A 21,820-nucleotide genomic window follows, 5' to 3' on the forward strand; every position below is an offset into this window, starting at 1 on the left:
TAGTTATTTATGCAACGAGTTGCAAAAATGATTTTTTTTCGCACAAGTAGTACATTTATCCAACGAGGCTTGCCGGGTTGGATAAATACGAAGAATACTGAAAAATGTAGTTTTGCAACGAACTGCAAAATGTGTTATATAAAAGAAGCTAACACGTTGAAGGCTTACTTACCCAGCTCATGTTCGATTTGTTGACCACTCGTTGACGGTTCTGGCTCTGGAACATCATGATGTTGCTGCCCACTAAATGATGGTTGCATAGTTTCGTCGTTTCCATCCGATCGGCGTTTTTTCGTATTCGGGCTTCTGTTGTGACTTATCAATCCACGACATGACTCACAAATACTCATCGATTCGTCGATTTCATGTGTATATCCCATGGAATGAATCTTATCTATCAATCTTAATGACATGCCCCGTAGATTATGACGGTTGCACTTTGGATTGTTTATTTTTGCACTGCACTTGAATTTGTTGAATTTTGATTTATACGATTGATCCATTACTTTTCAGAACTGCCTTTAATAACCAAAGAGAAGTAACACGTTGAATGATACCGATTCATTTTCTTGTTTTGTTCATATTTGCTTTAGGTACAACTCTTGATTTTTTTTTTCGATTAGGTAGTTCGAATCTAATAAATAGCCTTACCTAATATTAGGTAAGAACATGGGGTAGAAACGTTTGAGTAGAAATTACAGCAGCACGTATGAAATGCGTGTTCTAACTGTATATTGTTTCGTACTTCTAGAGTGCTGCTGCGTGAATATGGGTGCATTGCATTGTCGCATATGACACAATAAGTTTCATTGCATTTTGAGATTACTAGATAACCTTCACTGGTTTAGTTTGTTTTTAAAAAAAGACACTGAAAAAATAATAATTTGGACATGAAAAAGTTTTTGTTAGAAAAACTTTGTTTCCTTAAAAGTGCCTATCTTGTGATGTATGCACGGTTGGTAGGGAACATAATTACCTGTCTTGAGACAAAATTTCATCAAAATCAAAAATGGTGTTTTTTTTTAAATCAACTTTGAATTTTTAGAAATGGTTTTTTTCAGTGTAGGGCTCATTTTGGATTTTTTTCAGTATTTTTTTCTTAAAATTTGACTTATTTTGTGATAATCACCCATACAACACTTTTTTGTAGGAGTAGTCATTTTTTGATTAAAAACATTTTTAAAAAATCCATAAAAAAAGTTTAGCCCTTTTCAAAAGTCAGTCCAGATAAATTTTGAAGAAACTAAGTATGCAAAGTGGCTTATCCAGTCTTGGTGTACATACCCAGAAAGTTTCATTGTAATCTGAGAGGGTGCTGCCAACTCCGAATACGATTTGGGGCGAAATTCGTCACAAATCATAAGCAGATACTAGAGACAGACTGCTCAAAGGATTAATACTTCTTGGATTCAAGCTCAGTCGCGCCGAAAAAAAAGAACAGAATCACTTTTTAACGATAAATTATTTTCAAATCTTATCCTCCCATCTCGCATCAGTTTTGAACTCGCCTACATACGACATATGTAGGTACCTAGGTGTTTCTCCTCTATTCCGATCCGAACGCGTTATAATTCATGGCCCTCTTTCGCCCATATTGCCTTTGCCGTGTGTCCTCGAAATATCATGATCTGGAAAGCACTTTCATCCGTTTCTCTCTTTTTCTGTTAGTAACTGTTGTTGTAAAAAGCCCCGCCAACGGCAAACGACATCGAACCCGCCGGAAAATCGTGTGAAAAGCAAAACGTTCTGTGCGCTTGCCTCCGGCAGCGGTTTTTGATTTTCATTTTCTCCCTGTGTTCTAGTGGGTGGATGCAATTTTCCCCATCCCCTAGCAGCACTAGCTTAGCCGTGGGTGGGTGGCATGGTGGTGAGCTCCACCACTCGACGACACACGAGCACATGAGCAGATCGGCCGAAACCACATGTTTCGCGAAGCGTCGTCGCCGCCGCAAGTTTGTTTACGGTACCTACACTGTCTGGTGTGTGATTTGTGAGTTCTTTGGGTGGTGGTGGTCAATGTGTTCCACTCCAATGCGATTGCCACGTTACCTTGCCAACGCGCCAGGAAAGGTGGTAAATATCGGTAAATAAACAAACAGATGCGGGGCTCAGCCGCTCTCACGGCTAGTATGTTTGCTGCCTAGGGGTTAAATATGTTTACTACTAGAGGCTCCCAATGCATGTTAGACGAAGCATGATCGTTGAGCACTACTAAAATGAGCTGCATACACACTTAGTTGAGCTCAACTTCTTTTGCATTCATTTGCCGAGATTTTCATAGCCGAGTGCTCGGTTATTGATTATAAAATGATATCTCAGCAAAAAGTCAAGTATATTTATAGTAGCACCTAAAGGACTACAAGAAGGTGTCGTTGATGATCGACTCCGCTATGTTCCTGCTAAAGCTACTTTTACCAACATTAGCCAGATCGATATCGAGCATGGCCAGTGTCTTTAGTAGGATCTGACTTCGGTTGTTCATGAAACCGCTTCCTCATTCCACGGCTCTGGTATTTAAGCCATTCGCTTCGCAATTAACACCGGCCTTCATACCAACTTCATACTGACAAGACGATCGACATACTGTGCAGAATCTGCGTGAACTGTTCGAACGACCACCGTCCTCAGCGACTGCCTGGCGCAGCAGTTTCTGGTTTACGTCACAGTGGATCAGGTTCAACTGCGTTACCTGCACTGTGCTGTGACATGTCAGCTGTGGCTCTTCTGAAGGCCGCGCACCTTGGGTGCTTGCTGTTCGCCGATTTCCCGGAACAAATCAAGCACTTTGAAGGGTTCGGCAACTCCACATCTCCTACAAAATTTGTTCCTCTCAGTGCTTTTCCGCTGACTTGAAACCTGGTTCCAGACACCTGAAGCAAGCCTCCGGTGGTAGGGTATTTACAAGCTTACTAGGTAAGCTTAAGTACATTAACGAATTTGTTATCGTCCGTCACAGGTAGCTGTATACCAAGGCCACATATGTGTCCTTTCCGCAGCCATTCTACTCAGTCCAGGGTTATGCGTCTCCAGTTACGCACTCCGCGAAGGGTCCGCAAATCGCCCTCACCTAACTCGCTGCGCACTACGTCTTCCTGTACCGGTCGAATGACTCTCAAGAACCATTTTAGTCGGGTTGCTATCCGACATCCTTATGACGTGACCCGCCCATCGTAGCTTCCCGATTCTCACGGTGTGGACGATGGCTGGTTCTCTCAGCAGCTGATGCAGATCGAGGATCATTCGCCTTCTCCAAGTCCCGTCTTCCATCTGCACTCCGCCGTATATGGTACGCAACACCTTCCGTTCGAAAACTCCAAGGGCGCGTTGGTCCTCTGCACGTAGGGTCCATGTTTCGTGCCCATAGAGGACTACCGATCTAATCAGAGTTTTGTATATAGTTAACTTCGTGTGGCGGCGAACTTTGTACGATTGAAGAGTTCTGTGGAGTCCAAAGTAAGCTCGATTTCCTGCCACAATGCGTCTCTGAATTTCTCTGCTGGTGTCATTGGCGGTGATCACTAGTTAGCCCGAGTACACGGATTCTTCAAACGCCTCGATTTCATCACCGTCGATAGAAATTCGGGGTGGCAGGCGCGGTAATTCCTCCCTAGAGCCCTTTGCTACCTACCATGTATTTTGTCTTTGACACATTAATAACTAAACCGATTCTCCTGGCTCCATGCTTGAGTCGGATGTACGTCTTCGCCATGGTCTCAAATTTACGAGCTATAATAGGGTAAAAACACTAGACTTCACCCCCTAAAATTCTGCTCTAATCTTCGCAACTTCATACATAAAAAATAGAATTTGTATGGAGGGGACGAAGACTAGCAGTGGCGAAGTCTAGTGCTTTTACCCTATCATCAACGAAACCAAACAGTTGATCGGACTTCGTGAAAATCGCTTCACTCGTGTTTTTCCCCGCTCTCCTTATTACACCATCTAAAGCAATGTTAAACAGCAAGTATGAAAGACCATAACTTTGCCGTAACCCTCTGCGAGATTCGAAAGGAATCGAAAGTGTCCCTGTTACTCAAAATACGTAAATCATTCGCCTTTATCACTCGTACCAGTTTATCAGGGAATCCGCATTCCTGCATAATCTGCCATAGCTGGTCTGGATCGGTTGTATCATACGCCGATTTGAAATCGATGAGCAAGTGGTGTGCGGGCACGTTGTATTCGCGGCATTTCAGCAACACCTGGCGGATGGCGAACATCTGGTCCGTTGTAGCGCGTTCACCAATGAATCCAGCCTGATATTGCCCCACGAACTCTTTTGCAATCGGTGATAGACGGGGGCATAAAATTTGAGAGAGTATCTTGTAGGCAGCACTCAGTAGTTTGATCACGCAATAGTTCCCGTAACCCAACTTGTCGCCCCTTTTTGTAGATGGGAGACACGATACTTTCCATCCATTCGTCCGGTAATACTTTCTCCTCCCAAATCTTGGTAATGACCCAGTGTAGTGTTCTCACCGGTACTTCACCATCGTATTTTAGAAGCTCGCTTGGTAGTTGATCGCTCCAGCGGCTTTGTTGTTTTTTAACCGGCCAAACTATAGGAGTTTTAGGGGGTTTTCAGAAGCCTTCAAAGCTATACGATAGGGTTTCACGGCGGTTTAGGGGGTGTGGCTTCTGGGGCGCTGTATTTGGTCTTCGAGACGTTTTTGGGATTTTTAGTGGGTACCAGGAGATCGTATGGACGTTTCAAGGAGGTTCCAGGGGAACTCATGTGCACTTCAGGAGGTTTTAGAAGGTACAATAAAGTTCCAGAGAAGCTCAGGGGCGTTTCATGAGGGTCACATTGGATTTCATGAGGTACCTGGAGATCTCAGAGGCGTTTGAAAGTATCTCAGGGTCATCTCAGAGGTCTCCAATGGGGTCTGACGGGGTTTCAGGATCGTTTCAGAAGGTCTCAGGGGGCTCCAAGGGACCTCAGGGGTTTCCAGGAGACCTCGGCATTTCAGAAGGTCCCAGGTTGTTTCAGGGGATCACATGAGAACTCAGGGGTGTTTAAGAGAATTTCAAGGTCATCTCAGCTGTTTTAAGGGGGTCTCAGCGGCGTTTCAGGGGCAGTTCCAGTGGGTTTCAGGGAGTTTTTTGGGGGTAGCCGGAGATATCAAGGCTCTAGTGGGTCCCAAGGGCACTTCAGGGGGTCTCAGGGGCGTTTTAAGAGGCTTCGAGGGAGCCTCAGGGGCATTCCTCAGGGGGTTCTAGGGTAGTTCCACAGGATCTCAGGTGCGTTTCATGGGATTACAGAAAAGTTCAGGGGCATTTAAGGATCTCAGGGTCGTCTCAAGTGATTTTTAGGCGTTCTATGGGATGTTTATGTATCTCACGGGCGTTTTTTAGGGAGTTCAAGGGGCCTCAGAGACGCTTCAATGGATCTCAGGGGGTTCCGTGGAAGACCCAGGGGCGTCTTAAGGGGGTACCAGGAGATATAAAGGGCGTTTCAAAGGGTCCCAGTAGGTTTCAGGTGGTACCATGTGGTCTCAGAGGCGTTATAAGGAGTCTAAAGGTCATCTCCTGGGGTTTTTGAGGGTTCCAGGGAGTCTCAAGGGCGCTTCAGGGGGTCTCGGGGAGTCTAAGAGGATCTTCTGAAAGTTTCCAGGGAACTCAGGTATCAGTAGGTCGGCTCCAGAGGCAAGTTCTCCTCCATTTGGGAAATTTGTGCCATTACTTATTCCAGGGGGACTCAGTGACGCTTCAAAGAGTCTCGGGATGATTCATGGAAGTTCCAGAGGTTCTCAGGGGCATTTCAGAGGGTCTCAGGGGTGGTCTCAAGGAATTTTAAGAGGTACCAGGAGGTACCAGGGGCGTTTCAAATGGTCCCAGGCATACGCGCCTACTTGTGACATTACTTATTCCAGGGGGACTCAGTGACGCTTCAAAGAGTCTCGGGATGATTCATGGAAGTTCCAGAGGTTCTCAGGGGCATTTCAGAGGGTCTCAGGGGTGGTCTCAAGGAATTTTAAGAGGTACCAGGAGGTACCAGGGGCGTTTCAAATGGTCCCAGGCATACGCGCCTACTTGTGACATAGTTGGGGGGGGGGCAAGGCCTCTTAAAATCGATGAAATCCGGAAAATATTGACACAATTGACCTAATTTATGCATATTCACGTGAAAACTAGTGCATTGTGCTGAAAAAGGTTGAATTTTGTCCAATTTTGGAGAGCTTTGCCCCTCCAACTACGTCACAAGTTGGCGCGTTTGGTCCCAGGAGCGTTTCAACGGGGTCCCAGGGGGATTCAAACCGTACCAGGAGGTCTCAGGAGCGTTTCAGGGTATCGCAGGGACGTTTCCGGGGGCTTCAGTGGGTTTCAGCGAGCTCCAGGGATTTTAGGGCGCTTTAGGGGGTCTCAGGGGCGTTTCAGGGGCTCTCAATTGGGTTGCAGGGGGCCTCTAGAGCATTTTAGGGAGAGTTGCGGGTGATGTCAGGGGCGTTTCAAGGGAGTCCCAGGGAGTTTCGGAGGCTCAACGGGTCTCAGGAGTACCAAAGGGGTTCTCAGGAGCGGTTCATGTGGTCTCAGTGGGGTCCCGGGGGCATTTGGGGGGCAGTTTGCGTCTCAGGGGATTCAAGAAAAGCTCCAAAGAGAGTTCCAAAGAATATCAGAGGCGTTTCAGGGAGTTCCCTGATCCGCACTGACCGACTGCCTTGCACGTTTCTACAATTTCTTATCGTAAGTAATCGCGTCTGGCATGTATGCGATTGTCAAGGCCTTCGTCTGGGTAGACTTCGCTGGAGAAATTACCCGACGAATTACAGGACGAAACTGCCGGAACTCCTGAAGGAATTCCGTTAGTAATATCTGTAGCAACCTCTAGAGGAGTTCTCGGATAAATCTGTTGAGTAATTTCTGAGGAGATTCCTATTGTAATCCCTGTTAGGATTCCAAATGAAATTACAGGAGAAACAGGAAAATCTATAGACGGATCCTGGAGATTTCCTCTGAGGATTGGATGAATTGTTTGAGTAATTTCTGAAGAAGTAATTAAAGGCATTCATAGATTTGCTTTAGAGATCCCTGGAGAGATCTCCAGAGAAACCTCTGGATGAAGCCTTGGCAACCCCAGCAGGAATTTCTGAAGTTATCTCAAGAGAAAATTCAGAAGCATCCCTAGGAAAATCCCTAAATAAATTCCTAGAGTATTCCACGGAGCAGTTCTAGAAAGAATTATTGAAGAAATTCTTGGATAAAATTTTAGGTACATCCCTACAGGTAATCTGTAGAAATTCTTGGAAGAAGTCCTGCAGGATTACCAGCAAGAATTTCTGGAGGAATCTCAGCAGAAGTGTCTAAAGAAATCTCAAGAAATATTTTTGGAGATACCACAGAAGGTATACTTGAAAAAATTCTAATGGACGTATCTGAGGGGAATCTTATTAAAAAATCCGAAGGAATTCCTGGAAAAACCACAGCAGAAATTCCTGAAGGTATCGCAGCAGAAATTTCTGGAGAAATCCCACCATGAATTCCTGAAGGGTTTCTTATAGGAACTGTGGGAGAAATCACAAGGAGAATTTATGATGGAATCTCTGAAGAAAAAAAGCTGTGAGTAATCTCTGGAAGAATCCCAGCAGGAAATCTACCGTAGGCAATGATTTGAAACAATTTGAAAATTTCTGTGACTGAAAGCCGAAAAAACACCAAGTTTCCATTCCTACAACAATCCCAGCAATACAGCCAGTTGCCTTCGGTACACGATTCGGTAGTTTTTATCGTAGTTTCAACTGCTGAGCGTTCAGTAACGGGTTTTAACGAATTTCTGTATAAAAAAATACCAAATTTCGGTAAAATGTTATCGTTTATCTGTCAAACTCTAACGAAGTTCGGTAAATGTTGCTATTTACCTTTGCTGATTTTTTCCTGTAAAACAAACTTACCGGTTCAGATTACGGTAAAACAGTACCGAAGTCGTTTTTTTCTAACTGTGAAATAAATAATAAATAATCACGTAGACCTGTTTATTTTCAAAACAGAGCACTGCTGGGAAAAAGTTCTGAGAACCCCTGCATTAGAGATTTTAATGGATGGAAACTCACGACTCTCTTTTCAGGAGAACAACACACCTTCTGGAGAGATGGAAAAACGTCAACCTATGTGAGCAGGGCATGCTGTGTGAGTGATTTGTTGTTTTGAACTTGCGGTCGGCCGCCACGTTGTGAACTCCGCCGACCACGTGGCTGTGTGAGTGAATCCCCAAAACGGAAAACAAATAAAGAGGGTGCGATTGCGATTTTCCCCAAAACAGTAAACACTTGTAACCGACAACCGCGTGATATATTAGTGATAGTAGTGCACTCCGGTGCAGTCTTCAAAAAATCTCACTCCAAGAGCTGCTGAGATTCAAAACCATAGGAGCATGATCAATTCAACGCGCATGTTTCGTTTCGATCCAGGCATGCATTGAATCTTGCCTCATGTATGGGAGGATTGAATCCCATGATTCAATCCTTGATTGATTCCCACAAGAGTGAAAATGCATCGTGTTACCATAGATATTTTGTTAAGTGTTGAGGAAAAAATTTTTTTGACAGATTTGACGGGAGCAAGTTGAGTTGAAAGTTGCTCCTGTTATCATCTCAGGAGAATAATGTCTGTAATATGTTTGAATCTGAGTTCCAAGACGGAAAATGTTCTAATACCTAATACAACCCAGAGGAGTCGCTTTGAAACGATAGAAAGTTCCAGGCACAATGACAGCAACCTTTTTTAGGTTTCCTACAGACATTTTATTTGGTTAACCGTTAATCTATGCCGGAGGTTGTGATTTTAAAGGGCGTCCAGGAGGATTTTATTGATCTTACACTCCTATTTCCACCATGAATTGAAAAAAAAAACAGCCAACAGTTCACGCATTAGAGCCGGATAGAGCTATACGGCGGCTAAGTACGATGATTCCTTATGAGTTTAATAGAATCACCCCACTAATTTTGTCTCACACAAATTAAAAAACGCTTAACGTTCATATTGCATTCCGCAATTGGCTTTTGGGTTTATAGTCGATGTTCTGCTGATATTTTTCGTACCACCCGCAACGGTGTATTAGGCAATTTTTTATAACAATCGTTGCCAAGGATCCTTAACTCCCAACCCAACCTGTTCAGTGCACTTGAACGCAGGGATTCAATCTTGGGATTGAATCCCATGCACAAATCCCGCACGCTAAGATTGGAAAAAATCATGATCCTAAACGATCCTGGTTTTCGGGATTGTTTCAAAGCATGCTTGTTTGAATCATGGAGTAGAAGGATGCTCTTGAAAGACTGCTCCGGTGGTGTTTGAGTGTGTGTGCTGAGTGACCTTGTTTGCAGTGGGTGGAACACGGGGTGGAATTTCCACCGGGACGAAGTGGTGATAGCTGGTGCTGGTTGCTGGTGGTGACAAGCACCGATGACGGGTGAAGCAATGACGTCACGCGTATCAGCTGTTGGTGGAAATTCGGTCGTCGCACCCCATCTGCAGCCGCCCAACGCGAACCACCCGGTGCAAGCGCTGCGGACCGACGACATCGAGGTGCAGGTCATCGAGCAGGGCACCGAGCTGCATACCAACGAGAGGAAGGTAAGTTTTACCCTCGCTGGCTGTATGCCTTGTTTGTATTGTTTGGCGGGGTGGTGATGGGGAGAACAAACGAATGAACCGTGAATACTTAATGACCGGGTGTCAATCGATGGATTAGTTTCACTGATTTATGATGGCATATAAATTTGATGGATCAGAGGTATTTTCAGCTTTCGAAGGAGATGGGAACGAAAATAGATAGATTTATATGACGTCGGCGCGGAATTTGGAACATCAAAATTTGCTTAATGAAAAATGATGTTGATTTAATTTATTTTCATGGAAGGCTATATGTCGAACTGATGAGAGATTGAGTGTCTTTTCTACAGAGAGAAAAAAGTAGCCAGAAGTGAAAAATAATGGGTTAAGAGTTAATGTTTGTTTCAGCCATTTTTAATTATTTTTAATTATGCTACAAATAGCTCGGATATAAATTCTCGTATAAATGTAAAAAATATTGTAAAAACCAACAAATGATTTCGGCTTAGTTATGCCCATGAGGCGCCCGAGCCTTTCAAATTAACGAATATGTAAAATAAATAACTTCTCGTTCACAGCGTATTGAACGAAGACACTTTCAAGTTACTATTGTTACTATTTATTTGTTGATCTACACTCTTAGAAAAAAAACATGTAAATTTAAGTTCACTTGGATGCACATTAGAGTGGGTCAACGTTGTATGGAGAAACTTTAAATTTGATCGCTTAAACCCGGAACAAAGCTTTTTCAACCTGTATTGGCGGCCAAAACAACTGTGCAAAATTTGGAAGCAATTGGTTGCGTCCCCGTATTCCGCATTACGATTGAAATTTGTATGGAAATTAGTATGGGAAAACGTACTTTTTTTGCATTTTACTCATAAGTTGAAATTTTTTGTCTAAAACCATGTAACCAACGACGTTAAAGTATAGTCTAAGATATGCCGAAAAACTTTGCCGAAGACCGCAAAGTGATCCGACGCTTGTGAACAAAGTTATTCGCTTGGTAACTTAGGCCAAAAATTAAGATTTTATTATTGATGTTATTCCTTTACATGTTAAATGTTAAGCACCACCGGGCAATCTGTACGTTATAACTTTTTTCACAAGTGTCGGATCACTTTGCGGTCTTCGGCAAAGTTTTTCGGCATATCCTAGGCTATACTTCAACGTCATTAGATAGATCGTCTTAGACAAAAAAATTCAATTTAGGAGGAAAATGCAAATAAGCACGTTTTCCCATACTAAATTCCATACAAATTTCAATCGCAATGCGGTATACGGGGACGCAACCAATCGCTCCCAAATTTTGCACAGTTGCTTTGGACGCCAAAAGGAATCGAAAAAGCTTTGTTCCAAAAAATCGACTTTGTTGACCCAGTCTAATGCACATAAAAGGAGCGGCTCGTTTGACACAAATTTACGTCTTATATCACAAATAAAGTCGAGCTAGCAATCGCTAGAGCCGAAGCGAGAGATAAAACATATGTATGTAAAGTAAAATAATGAACTGGATTCGAACTCTGGTCCGCTGATTGAGAGGCACGTACTATACCTCTCGGCTGTATCACCGAGTTGTGAGACAATCGATATATGTAAAACTGTTTCTACCTATCTGGTCAGATAGGTTTGTTGACATCTTGTGCAACCAACTCGAACTTACATGATGGATGTAGAATTGAGTCAAATTTGCCATTCAGTCATGAAATGTTTACGTACGTTGATGGTTTACGTCACGTGTAAATTCCTAATTTTTTAAGAGTGTATGCTGATTCTATTTAGTTTGAGCGTACTGAACTAGTTTTGAACATTTATTCTACAACAGGAGTTGTTGAATCTGTTTTGTACTACTACTTTTGCTATTTTCGGATATTAATAGTATACTGAGATTCAGTACAATTACAACTAAATAAGTTAGAAAAAACAGAAAAAGTTCATCCGAGTTCGAGTTTTAAATGTTCTAATTTCACGTTCCCGCAGAAGAAAGTGTGAGCGAAGCTTTTTCGCTATAGATTTTTACATGGTAATGATACTCAATGGAGACGCATGGTGCAATATAACCCGTCGCGTCGGCACACTGATTCTTGGTGGTGATCCGCATGCACACTTTATGGAGACAGAGGAGCTGAGTAGGGTTGATTACCTACTAGGAGATTTAACTATTTGAAGACGGTATTTTTGTCTTTCTGGGTGGAACATCGTTGGTCCAGAGCTCGTTTGTAATGGTCAGTTTTCTTGGCTGGGTTAATGTGACCCATCCTTCTCCATACGGTTAAAGAAAAAGCCATGCGGGTACAGAGAGTTTTATTAGAAGTCAAGTGTTTCATTTCAGTGGTTTGTTTGGGGAGTTTGAGTGTTAATGGGATTGTTTGGGAGTAGTGGCAAGGTATTTTGGAGAAGTCCAGGAAGGTTCCAGTGGGCATCAGGAAGGTTTCAAGAGGCTTTTCTGGAGATTTCATGGGAATGCCAGGGAGCCTTTAGATATGTCTCAAGGGATTGGTTCTTCATGGTTTGTACGACATTTCTCCGAAAATCAGTTCTCCAAATGTAACAGGTTTCCCCGAGTGTACCATTTCCTAAAAAAATCCGCGAAAAGCGTATTGCATATGTCAATCAACTAAGGTACTCCGGGGCAAGATGAAACTCTTCTTGATTGTTCAATTGTTTTCGACCATATTTTCTAAGCTTTTCGAGTCTATCATTCCACCGAGGGACATCTCTATTGTTAGAGCGCACCTTTCCTGAACAGCTTTTGCTATAAGTCTCTGTTACACAGCGTAACAAAAATTAACTATTGGTCTGTCTCAAGAGCAAACTCATCTGTCTCCGACAGATTTTGGGTCGCTGAATCCGAATCCGGGCTCAGGTTTGCTTCAGCACGTTACAATTTTGAGTTATACTTCAATTTTTAGGGCAAAATATGCGATTTTGGCCTTTTTTGATTGCAAGCGATTAAGTATAGAAATGTTTTTTAAGCAATCAAAGTGTAAATTGGTCAAATAACATCTAAAGTAAAGACTCATGCAAAATATTTCGTTTTACAAAATCGCAATTGATAGTTTTAAGCGTAGTGCAGGTCGAGAATAGTTTGTGCCCCCTTTTACCAATTAATTATACATATATGTTAAAACTATATACAAGAAGCTCTAAATGTGCTAAACGGCAACTAAAATTAACGATGAACGGTAGACAGTTCCACCCTTGAAAAAGGCCAATAACAAAGTGCCGAAACGTCGGGCAGAACAAAACTATCCGTTTTGATCCCCTAGACTGTGAGAGCCGGTAAAAATCGATAGAATCTTCCAGTCGAATCTTTACGTAATATTTTTTACATCTGGACTTACCTGCTTTCCTCTTACTTACTTTACCGATCAGGCTAAGGTCTGGGTGGCCTCTGCTGTACATAGAAGCCGTCTCCATTCCACTCGGTCCATGGCTGTTTGTCTCCAGTTCCGCACTCTGCGTAGGGTCCGCAGATCGTCCTCCACTTGGTCGACCCACCTAGCTCACTGCGCACCACGTTTTCTCGCAAGGCCTACCAGAAAGCTCTTCGATCTGCTGAACGATCCGGCTGGAAAAACCTGTGTACAAATGTTTCCAGTCTGAGTGAAGCCAGTCGATTGAACAAAAACCTTGCAAAATCTAAGGATTTTCAAGTGAACGAATTTCGTTTGCCAAATGGCGATGTGACTTCCTCTGATGAGGAATTTCTGGAACGTTTATTCAGTAGTTTTGAAACAACTACTTGTTTACAGTTTTGGGTATATTCCCAAATCCTGGCGGGATATTACTGTAAAGTTTATTCCGAAAGTGGGTCGTGCGTCGTATGAAGAAGCAAAGAGCTTCAGACCTATCAGTTTGACCTATTTTCTTCTGAAATGCTTAAAACGCATTGTCGATCATCACATCCGTGATGTTCATCTGGCCAATGTGCCTTTTCATGTGAACCAACATGCTTACCAATCTGGAAAGTCCATTGTGACACTTTTACACAAGGTTGTTTACGATATCGAGAAGGCATTCGCTCAAAAGCAATCTTGTTTGGGTGTTTTCTTAGATATCGAGGGTGCCTTTGACAACGTGCCTTTCGATGCCATATTGGAAGCCGCACGGAGTCATGGTATATCTCCAATGATTTCCAATTTGATTCACCAAATGCTCAAAAACCGATATCTCTTCTCGACATTGCGTCTAGCAGGGATTAGGAAATTGAGTGTTTGTGGATGCCCCCAAGGGGGAGTCTTATCACCGCTTTTGTGGAATCTCGTAGCAGATACGCTATTGAGGTAACTCAATAATAGCGGTTTTCTTACTTATGGTTTTGCCGACGACTACCTAACATTGTTAGTTGGTATGTGTATTACCACCCTTTTCGACCTGATGCAAAACGCTCTTCAGGTAGTTGAGGGTTGGTGTCGCCAATATGGCCTTTCGGTAAATCCGAGTAAAACATCTATTGTTCTTTTCACGGAAAAGCGAAACCGTAATGGTGTTCGACCTTTACGTCTCTTTGATTCTGAAATCAATGTGACTGAACAGGTAAAGTACGTTGGAGTCATTCTTGATTCCAAGCTTTCCTGGACACCTCATGCTGAGTTCAGAATCAAGAAAGCTTGTATGGCCTTCGGGCAATGCCGGCGATCCTTTGGTACAACTTGGGGTCTTAAACCTAAGTATATCAAATGGATTTACACAACTGTTGTTCGTCCAATATTGGCTTATGGATGTCTTGTGTGGTGGCAAAAGGGCGAAGTGAGAACAGTCCAATCAAAATTAGGCCATCTCCAAAGGATGTGCTTAATGGCAATGTCTGGAGCATTCTCTTCAACTCCTACGGCTCGAAGTTCTCTTTGACGTTGCCCCACTACACATTCATCTCAAACAAGAAGCACTTTCTTGCACTTACCGTCTATGGGTATTCGGTTTACTAGAGGAAACTCCTGTGAACCGCAGTTCAACACACACCTCGTTGTTTCCACTTTTGGTGAATAAGGACAAAGTTGTCCTTGCTCCAAGTGATCTTACAATTGCTTGTAATTTTCCACATAGGACATTTTCCACGAAATTCCTTTCCCGGGAAGAGTGGACATCTGGTTATCTGAAGAGAAGTATTTAAGACGGCATCGTATGTTACACTGATGGCTCCCTTCTCAAAGGTCGAGCAGGTGCTGGTGTTTATTCTCGTGAGCTAAGGCTGTATCATTCTTATTCACTTGGCAGACACTGCACCGTTTTTCAGGCCGAAATCTTTGCTCTTATGTGTGGAGTGCAATCAGCACTTCAGCAGCACGCAATGGGCAAAGTAATATACTTCTGTTCAGATAGCCAGGCTGCTATTAAAGCACTTGCTTCGGCCAACTCCAGGTCGAAGATAGTTATCGCTTGTCGAACTCAAATCGAGGAGCTGAATTCAGCAAACGCTGTTCACCTTCTATGGGTACCTGGTCATTCTTCCACCGCTGGAAATGAATTGGCTGATGAGTTAGCTCGCACTGGAGCATCACATGACTTCATTGGCCCTGAGCCAGCTATTCCGGTATCCAAGTGTTGGGTAAAGCTTCAGATTCACACCTGGGCTGCCACTCAGCACAAACATTACTGGAATAGTTTAGAGTCATGTCGCCAAACAAAATTGTATTGTACTGACCCATCTCTAGGGGTGGCAAAGTATCTAACAAATCTGTCAAAGCAGAATTGCTGCATAATGGTTAAAGCATTTACTGGCCACTGCCGACTCAGTTATCACATGGCGAATATTCAGTAAGCTGATTCATTTGCATGTGATAGCTGTGAATCCGATTATGGAACTTCGTATCATTTGATATGTAACTGTCCAGTTTTTGCGCAACTGCGTTTCCGAATACTCGGTAAACACTTATTAAGTGAAACTGACTTCAGAGACCTCAATATTCAGGTTATTCTGTTGTTCTCAACCCGCTGTGGTAAAGAGCTATAGGCTCTCTTTCGCTTTATGCATTATTACAGTGCCCTTTTTAGGGCGCTGTTTGAACCCATTGTGGTACGCTTAGTATCCTCTTCCGGGGTACTTTTCCTATTTCCCTACCTGTCCTTATCCCCATCCTTATCCTTATTTCCTTCCTTTTCCCTCAGGTAGATGATGAAATAGGCTATTATTTTGGCGATGGCACAAATGTCCCAAATGGAGGATAACGTGCCTCTTGAGCCGGCCTTCTGATACGTGATACCTGATACCCTGTTTGGTGGACTTTTACCTCTGGAACAAGGCGTCCGTGGCGCTATTCTAAGCCGGCAGTTACACGGGCGTCGGGAATATTGGTTCCTTAGTAAACGCATTTTTTTTTAAGATGCGGGCACGTTCTCACGGACTAGCATGTAACATTTAGTGGCACAGCCGAAAGCATTTCTTAATAGATGCGGGGCAAACTGAATCAACGCTCCTCAGCACGATGCGACTAAATGCTAGGTGACACTAGTCACATGACTACTAGGCCGTCCCTTATTATGCAAAAATCGGAAATGTTAAAAGAACGTTGTTGGAAAATGATCGTTTTAGCTAAGAAATGATCATGTCAAAATTTGAAGTTCGTATCTCATGGCTGCGTGGTCCCTCAAGGGGCTTAAAGTTGTCAAAAGTTGTATGAGGCTTAGAAAACATGAGATTTTTTTTCAACGAAAAAAAAAACCCTATTTTGTCAAAACCGATGCTTTTAAGGCCCAAAAGGCTAAAAATGTGCTCAGAGTTCCGATATCTTTACTCGTTTTTAAGTTAGGCTGACTCAAATTTCGATTTTCTCTTATGGCACCACCCCCCCCTCGGAAAATTTTGGTCGGAATTCGATATTTTGAGGAGGCGTACAAATAAATTACTCAAGAAATTCAAAAAAATTAAACTGAAATTAGAGTCGCCGAAAAAATTTCTTAACAAATCCGATGAGTTTCGTGATTTTTCCTAATTGTTTGGGAAATTTTTCATCAAATACGTTTATTATTTATCCTGCCCCCCCCCCTTGACGAGTCAACGAGCAAAGTGAAAAAAAAAAGAAGAAAATAAGATTTGTTCCGGCTTTATTGGGTAGATCTTTTTTTGGAATCTAAAGTCTGCTGAATTTTCAGTTGGCAATATCTCAAAAACAAGAACAGATATCACAATTCTGAGCGTATTTTTTTTATCAAAAAATGTTCTTGTGGGACCACTTCGCCTTGAGATACGGACTTCAAATTTTGGCATGATCATTTCTTAGCTAAAATGATCATTTTCCAAAAACGATCTTATAACATTTCCGATTTTTGCAAAATAAGGGACGGCCTAATGATCACGAAGCCATGTTTTATATTTTTAAAACCAGTGCTAGGCCTCATGTTGCATTTTTTTAATTGTAATAAAACATTTCAACCCTTTCAGACACATTCAAAGAATCTTTACCAGTTGCAAACGTATTTAGGATTTTTTTTTCTAATTTAGAAGTCACTGAATTCAAAAATTGCGCATTTAGTACACCACTGGACTGCGCACTCAGTCTTCATAAGTGCGAAAACGTTAATAAAAGTGCGCGATTGCATCAAATCTAGTTGATGTCTTCGGCGCACTATTTCTTTGATTTATGCTGAATAAGTGCTCTGAACACACCGAGTTGATTTGTTGCAATCGCGCACTTTTATTAACATTTTTGCACTCTTGAAAACTTGAGCAATAGTCCAGTGGTAAACTAAATGCGCTATAAGTTTCCTAGTTATTACAAGTTCTGCACTTTTTTAGTTGGTAGATTAAAACAACTCCTAGCCAAAAATAACGCCTAAAGGTAGGCAATTTCATGAGTAATCAAATAATTAATTTTCAAAGATGCCATTGAAAAGAAGAATTGTTTATTTCATTATTAATGTTCGGATAATGTCATTTGGGGCAGTGGGGCAGAGTTGTCTGGAAGGATTGATAGGATTCACCTGATGGACCAATACAAATCCTGAATATTAAAGATTGGGTTTATTTGAAAAGAATGTGCCAGAGTGGCAGTTCCCATTATATGGGAGAATCACAATCTAACATTGGAGTACTTCTGTATAGGACTACAATCATTCAAGAAGTACCACCAGGAAATTGTAGAGCCAATCATAAAAACGCTCAAGATTTACTACGCACTGCTTGAAACAACCGTGCTCAGATTGGAAGACAAGTTCAAGAATATGCCACTCTTCCTGAAACAATGATTTATTTTCCGTTCTTCCGCAATGCATAAGTGCATCGTTCATATTTTTTTCTTGAGTGCCTCGGAACAAAAAATGAATAACAAGCATATCTATTCTATTCTGTTTTACAATCCAATTAGTGACACAGACGCTGTACACTAAACTCACTTGAATGTTCCGGTCCTCTCGTTCTTTTCCCAGACTGCGCCACAACACAATACGACCAGCAGCAGCACCGGCAGTGGCAAACAAGGCGCCTCCAAGGCAGCACTTTTTCCCGTCGCCTCAACGGGAGCACTACAACTATTAACAACGGCTCCATCCCAATCGTCATCCACAGCACCTCTCTCGTCCAACCCTGCCTCCGCCGCCACTGCCAACAACGCCAATGGTCGACCCTCACTAAAGAACCCGGTCGGTTGGGTATGCTGTGCGCCCTGCATCTGGCTGCGGGGCTCCTCGGCCGTGCACAAAATGGCCATTACGGCTGCTACGCTGCTGGTGACGTCCCTCCTGGTGGCATCGCCCATCCTCTTTCTCATCTCGGCAGCCCCCTCGCAGCTACCGAAGGATTGCCACGTGACGGACGATGACGATTGCCACCCGACGCCAGCTCCCCCACCCGAGTGTTCCGATCCGATTTGCCGGGCGGCGGCCATCAGCATACAGGCCCGCATGAACTGGGACGTGGAACCGTGCCGGGAGTTCAAAAACTACAGCTGCTCGCCGCTGGAGAGCAGCAGCAGCCTTCGGGCCGTCAAGAGCCCACAGGAGATTGCCGACATTCAGATGCAACGTGAGTATTAATGTATGGGGGTCTTTGGTTGGACAGGACTGGCTGAGTTGCATTGGTGCAAATCAAAAAGTTTTATCTAGCTGTAATACTTATCGCTTTACAACTAAGCAATACAGCTGGCCCTGGTCTTCTCGATGATCCAATAAAAAACGCTCGCTTTTTCCTCCACCATTCCCAACAGAGCTCCTCTCGTTGAACACCACCACCGGTATATTCAGGAAACTGGGTCGCCTCTATGGGAGCTGCCTGCGACAAACCCTCAACGATTCCACCATCAAACTGCGGCTGGACAAACTCGGTGGCTATCTGCAAATTGGTTCCGTTGGCCCTCAGAGCATATCGCCGCTGATAGCGAAAATCCAGTCCATTGGCCCCATGCCAATCATCGGCATCTACTACGATCTGAGCTACGGGCGGAAGCCGCAGACGTTGCTCATCATTGATGGGCCCACGACATCGGCGCAGATACTGGCGGTATGTAACTATCCCGGATAAAGATAAATGGCAATTAAAAAGGAAGAGTCAAATTATAACAAAATTAATTTCTGATCTTACTTAGAATCCCGTCCGGTGGCAAGGTCCCAAAGCAGCCCCCAATGACGTTACCGAGGACGTACCGGAGCTTCTGGACGAGCTGATGAATGTGTTTCTGCCGCCGGGGTTGAGTGCGGAGCAGCGACAGTCGGAAAAGAGTGTTATATTTAGCTTCATACGGGATCTGAATCAGGTGAGTTACACAATTAAATTAAACTTCTGTATTAAGCATTCTGTTATGCTCTTTGCTTATATGTATCTCCAGTCATTTCAATTCATGATATTATGACGCGAATGGCGGTTTACATGACTTATAATCACCATTGTCATGAAAAAAAAAGTTATTGATTGCCAACAATGCCACGATTAAGTGATTAAGCTTTCCATAAATAAAATATCGTGACGTTGAATCATAGAATCATGAACCAACATCATGAAGTCATGACTGAACTACCAAATATTATGAATCCAACTAAACGAACTGGAAATCTCTCAGTGCTACGCAAACTTGTTCGCCGTGCAGTAATAGCTGAGAACGCTCAACGTTCGGGTTCAAACTTCGCTGTAGCTTTCAATGCTTGATAATTATATTAAAACTCATATATTGGCGCTTATTCAATTAGTCGTACATTTATCCAACGAGGCTTGCCGAGATGGTTTAAGGATGTTTTGAAGGGCTCCAGGGGAATTTAAGAGGGCTTAAGCTGGTTGCAGTGAGTGGTGGGCATTGAGATTTGTTTTAGTGGATTCAAAGCCATTTCAGAGGCATTTCAAGATGATTGAGAACATTTCAGAGAAACTCCATTGGTCTACTTGAAACCTTCTAAATCTCGCTAAGACCTCCTGAAACGTTCCTGAGATCTAATCACTGAAATGAATCCCCTTGAACCCCTCATGAAATCTCCCGAAACACCTTTGAGACCCTTTAGAGTCCTCTTGAAATTTCTTTGAATGCCCCAAAACGCGCCTGAATCCTCCTGGCGCCTTTTGACACCCCTTGAAACGCCTCTGAGGCCCCATTAATCCTTGTGAGATCCCTGAAACCGTCATTGAGACTCCCTGAAATCCCTTAAAACAAACTTGTAATTAGAAAGCACCAAATGTTGCTAATTGACAAATTGAGAGCTGAGATTTGTGAAAAAAAATCGCGTTCTGGTGTGATCCGAACCCATGACTCCGTATGCGCTAGACCTACGCTTCAACTAATTAAGCCACAGAACAAGTAACAATTCTGCGTCTGCTGTCAGCCAAACTGACTCCCCGAAGCCACACTGTGAGCACTCCTTTTTCACCAACCCATCTCTCTTCCGGTTTAGATGCCAATTCACAACTCACTCGCGGTTTTGCCCACTAACTACAAGTGAGAGCGAACTATTTTTTGTGAAGCCGAGACTTACTCTCGCTCTCCGCATACCTAGCCATCGATTTGTAAATTAGCATCATTTCGTTCTTATTACAAGTTTTTCCAGTATGTTTTAGACATACCAGCAAATCTGGTAAATGCCACTAAAGGGCAATATGTATTGCACCCTTAAAACGCCCCTAAAAATCCCTTAGACTCTTTCGAAACGCTTTTGAAACATTCTTAAACCCCAAAACTTCGCATAAAACCGTCCCTCTGAGCCCCTATGAAGCGCTCCTGAGACCTTCATAAACTACTGAAACCCTTCTGAATCCACCCCAGACTCCCTGAAATGTCACTGAATCTCCCTTTAAAAAACCTCCACCCCCCCCCTCCAAATCCAACTGAGACCCTCTAAAACGTCTCTGAGATTCCCTGAAGCCACCATGATCCCTGAAATGCTCTTGAGATCCTGAGATTCCCTCAAACCCCCTTAAACCACTCGAAAGCCCATGAGATTCCCTTAAAAGTTACTGAAAATTCCCTGAAACAGCCCTTAAACCTCTTGAAGTCCTCTCAATTTCGCTGAAATGGCTTCAAACGTTCTTGAAACCTTTTAAACTTATATGAAATTCCTCTGGACACCATGAGACCCCTGAAACCTCATGAAACGCCGTTGAAGGTTTCATGAACGTTGTAAAGAACTAATTCAGTTAACATTCACGAAAAAAACGAGACAAAAAGAAAGTTTCAACCCCTCAGAACTCTTTTAAACCTCTCTGAAACCCAATGAAATTTCCCAAAACCCATGTAAAATACTCCCTGAGACCCTCTATTACTCGTCCTTAAGACCCCTTAGTTAGCTTATCTGCCCCTTCCTCTTTTAGATCTTTGTTAGACCTCCTGTCCTTTTCTCCATAAACGCTCCCCGGCCACCGAGGCCATCATTAACACATTTTCTTATGCACAATATTTGTAATGAATAGCGCTCTCTCTTTTATTCATTCATACATTTATTTGGCATTACTTTACAATCATAACTCATAACTTTACAATCATAACTCAAGTAATTAAAAGTTCTGCACTTGTCTCGTCTGCAAACTGCACTTTAAAGTTCCACGAAGTTCAGATAAAGTTCCGAATGGAACTTTCTGGCTGCTTAAGAGGCTAACGATATGCCTTGCTGGAACTTCGCACACAAGTTCTGGCTGGCTCAGCTTGAAAGCTGCTTAAGATGCTACTCGGAACTTTGTCTGAACTTTCAAGTTCATAGAAGTTCAGTTTAGTAGCATTGTGTTTCAAGGAAGAATTAAATGTCATGTTTTTACTTTACAATCATAACTCATAACTTTACAATCATAACTCAAGTAATTAAAAGTTCTGCACTTGTCTCGTCTGCAAACTGCACTTTAAAGTTCCACGAAGTTCAGATA

General features: G+C 42.9%; 1 protein-coding gene across 1 annotated transcript in view; it reads left to right on the forward strand.

Annotated features, from left to right (window-relative positions):
- LOC109402372 (endothelin-converting enzyme homolog) overlaps window positions 1–21,820 on the forward strand; it is an 87,707-nt gene that overhangs the window by 23,152 nt on the left and 42,735 nt on the right. The window contains exons 2-6 of the mRNA XM_062846693.1: window positions 8,063–8,124; window positions 9,321–9,570; window positions 17,917–18,511; window positions 18,693–18,985; window positions 19,071–19,238. Coding sequence (XP_062702677.1) covers window positions 9,400–9,570; window positions 17,917–18,511; window positions 18,693–18,985; window positions 19,071–19,238 — 1,227 coding nt within the window. The 5' untranslated portion in view covers window positions 8,063–8,124; window positions 9,321–9,399. The remainder of the gene's footprint in view (window positions 1–8,062; window positions 8,125–9,320; window positions 9,571–17,916; window positions 18,512–18,692; window positions 18,986–19,070; window positions 19,239–21,820) is intronic.

This window comes from Aedes albopictus, chromosome 1 (assembly GCF_035046485.1).
Source record: "Aedes albopictus strain Foshan chromosome 1, AalbF5, whole genome shotgun sequence".
Lineage (NCBI taxonomy): Eukaryota > Metazoa > Arthropoda > Insecta > Diptera > Culicidae > Aedes > Aedes albopictus.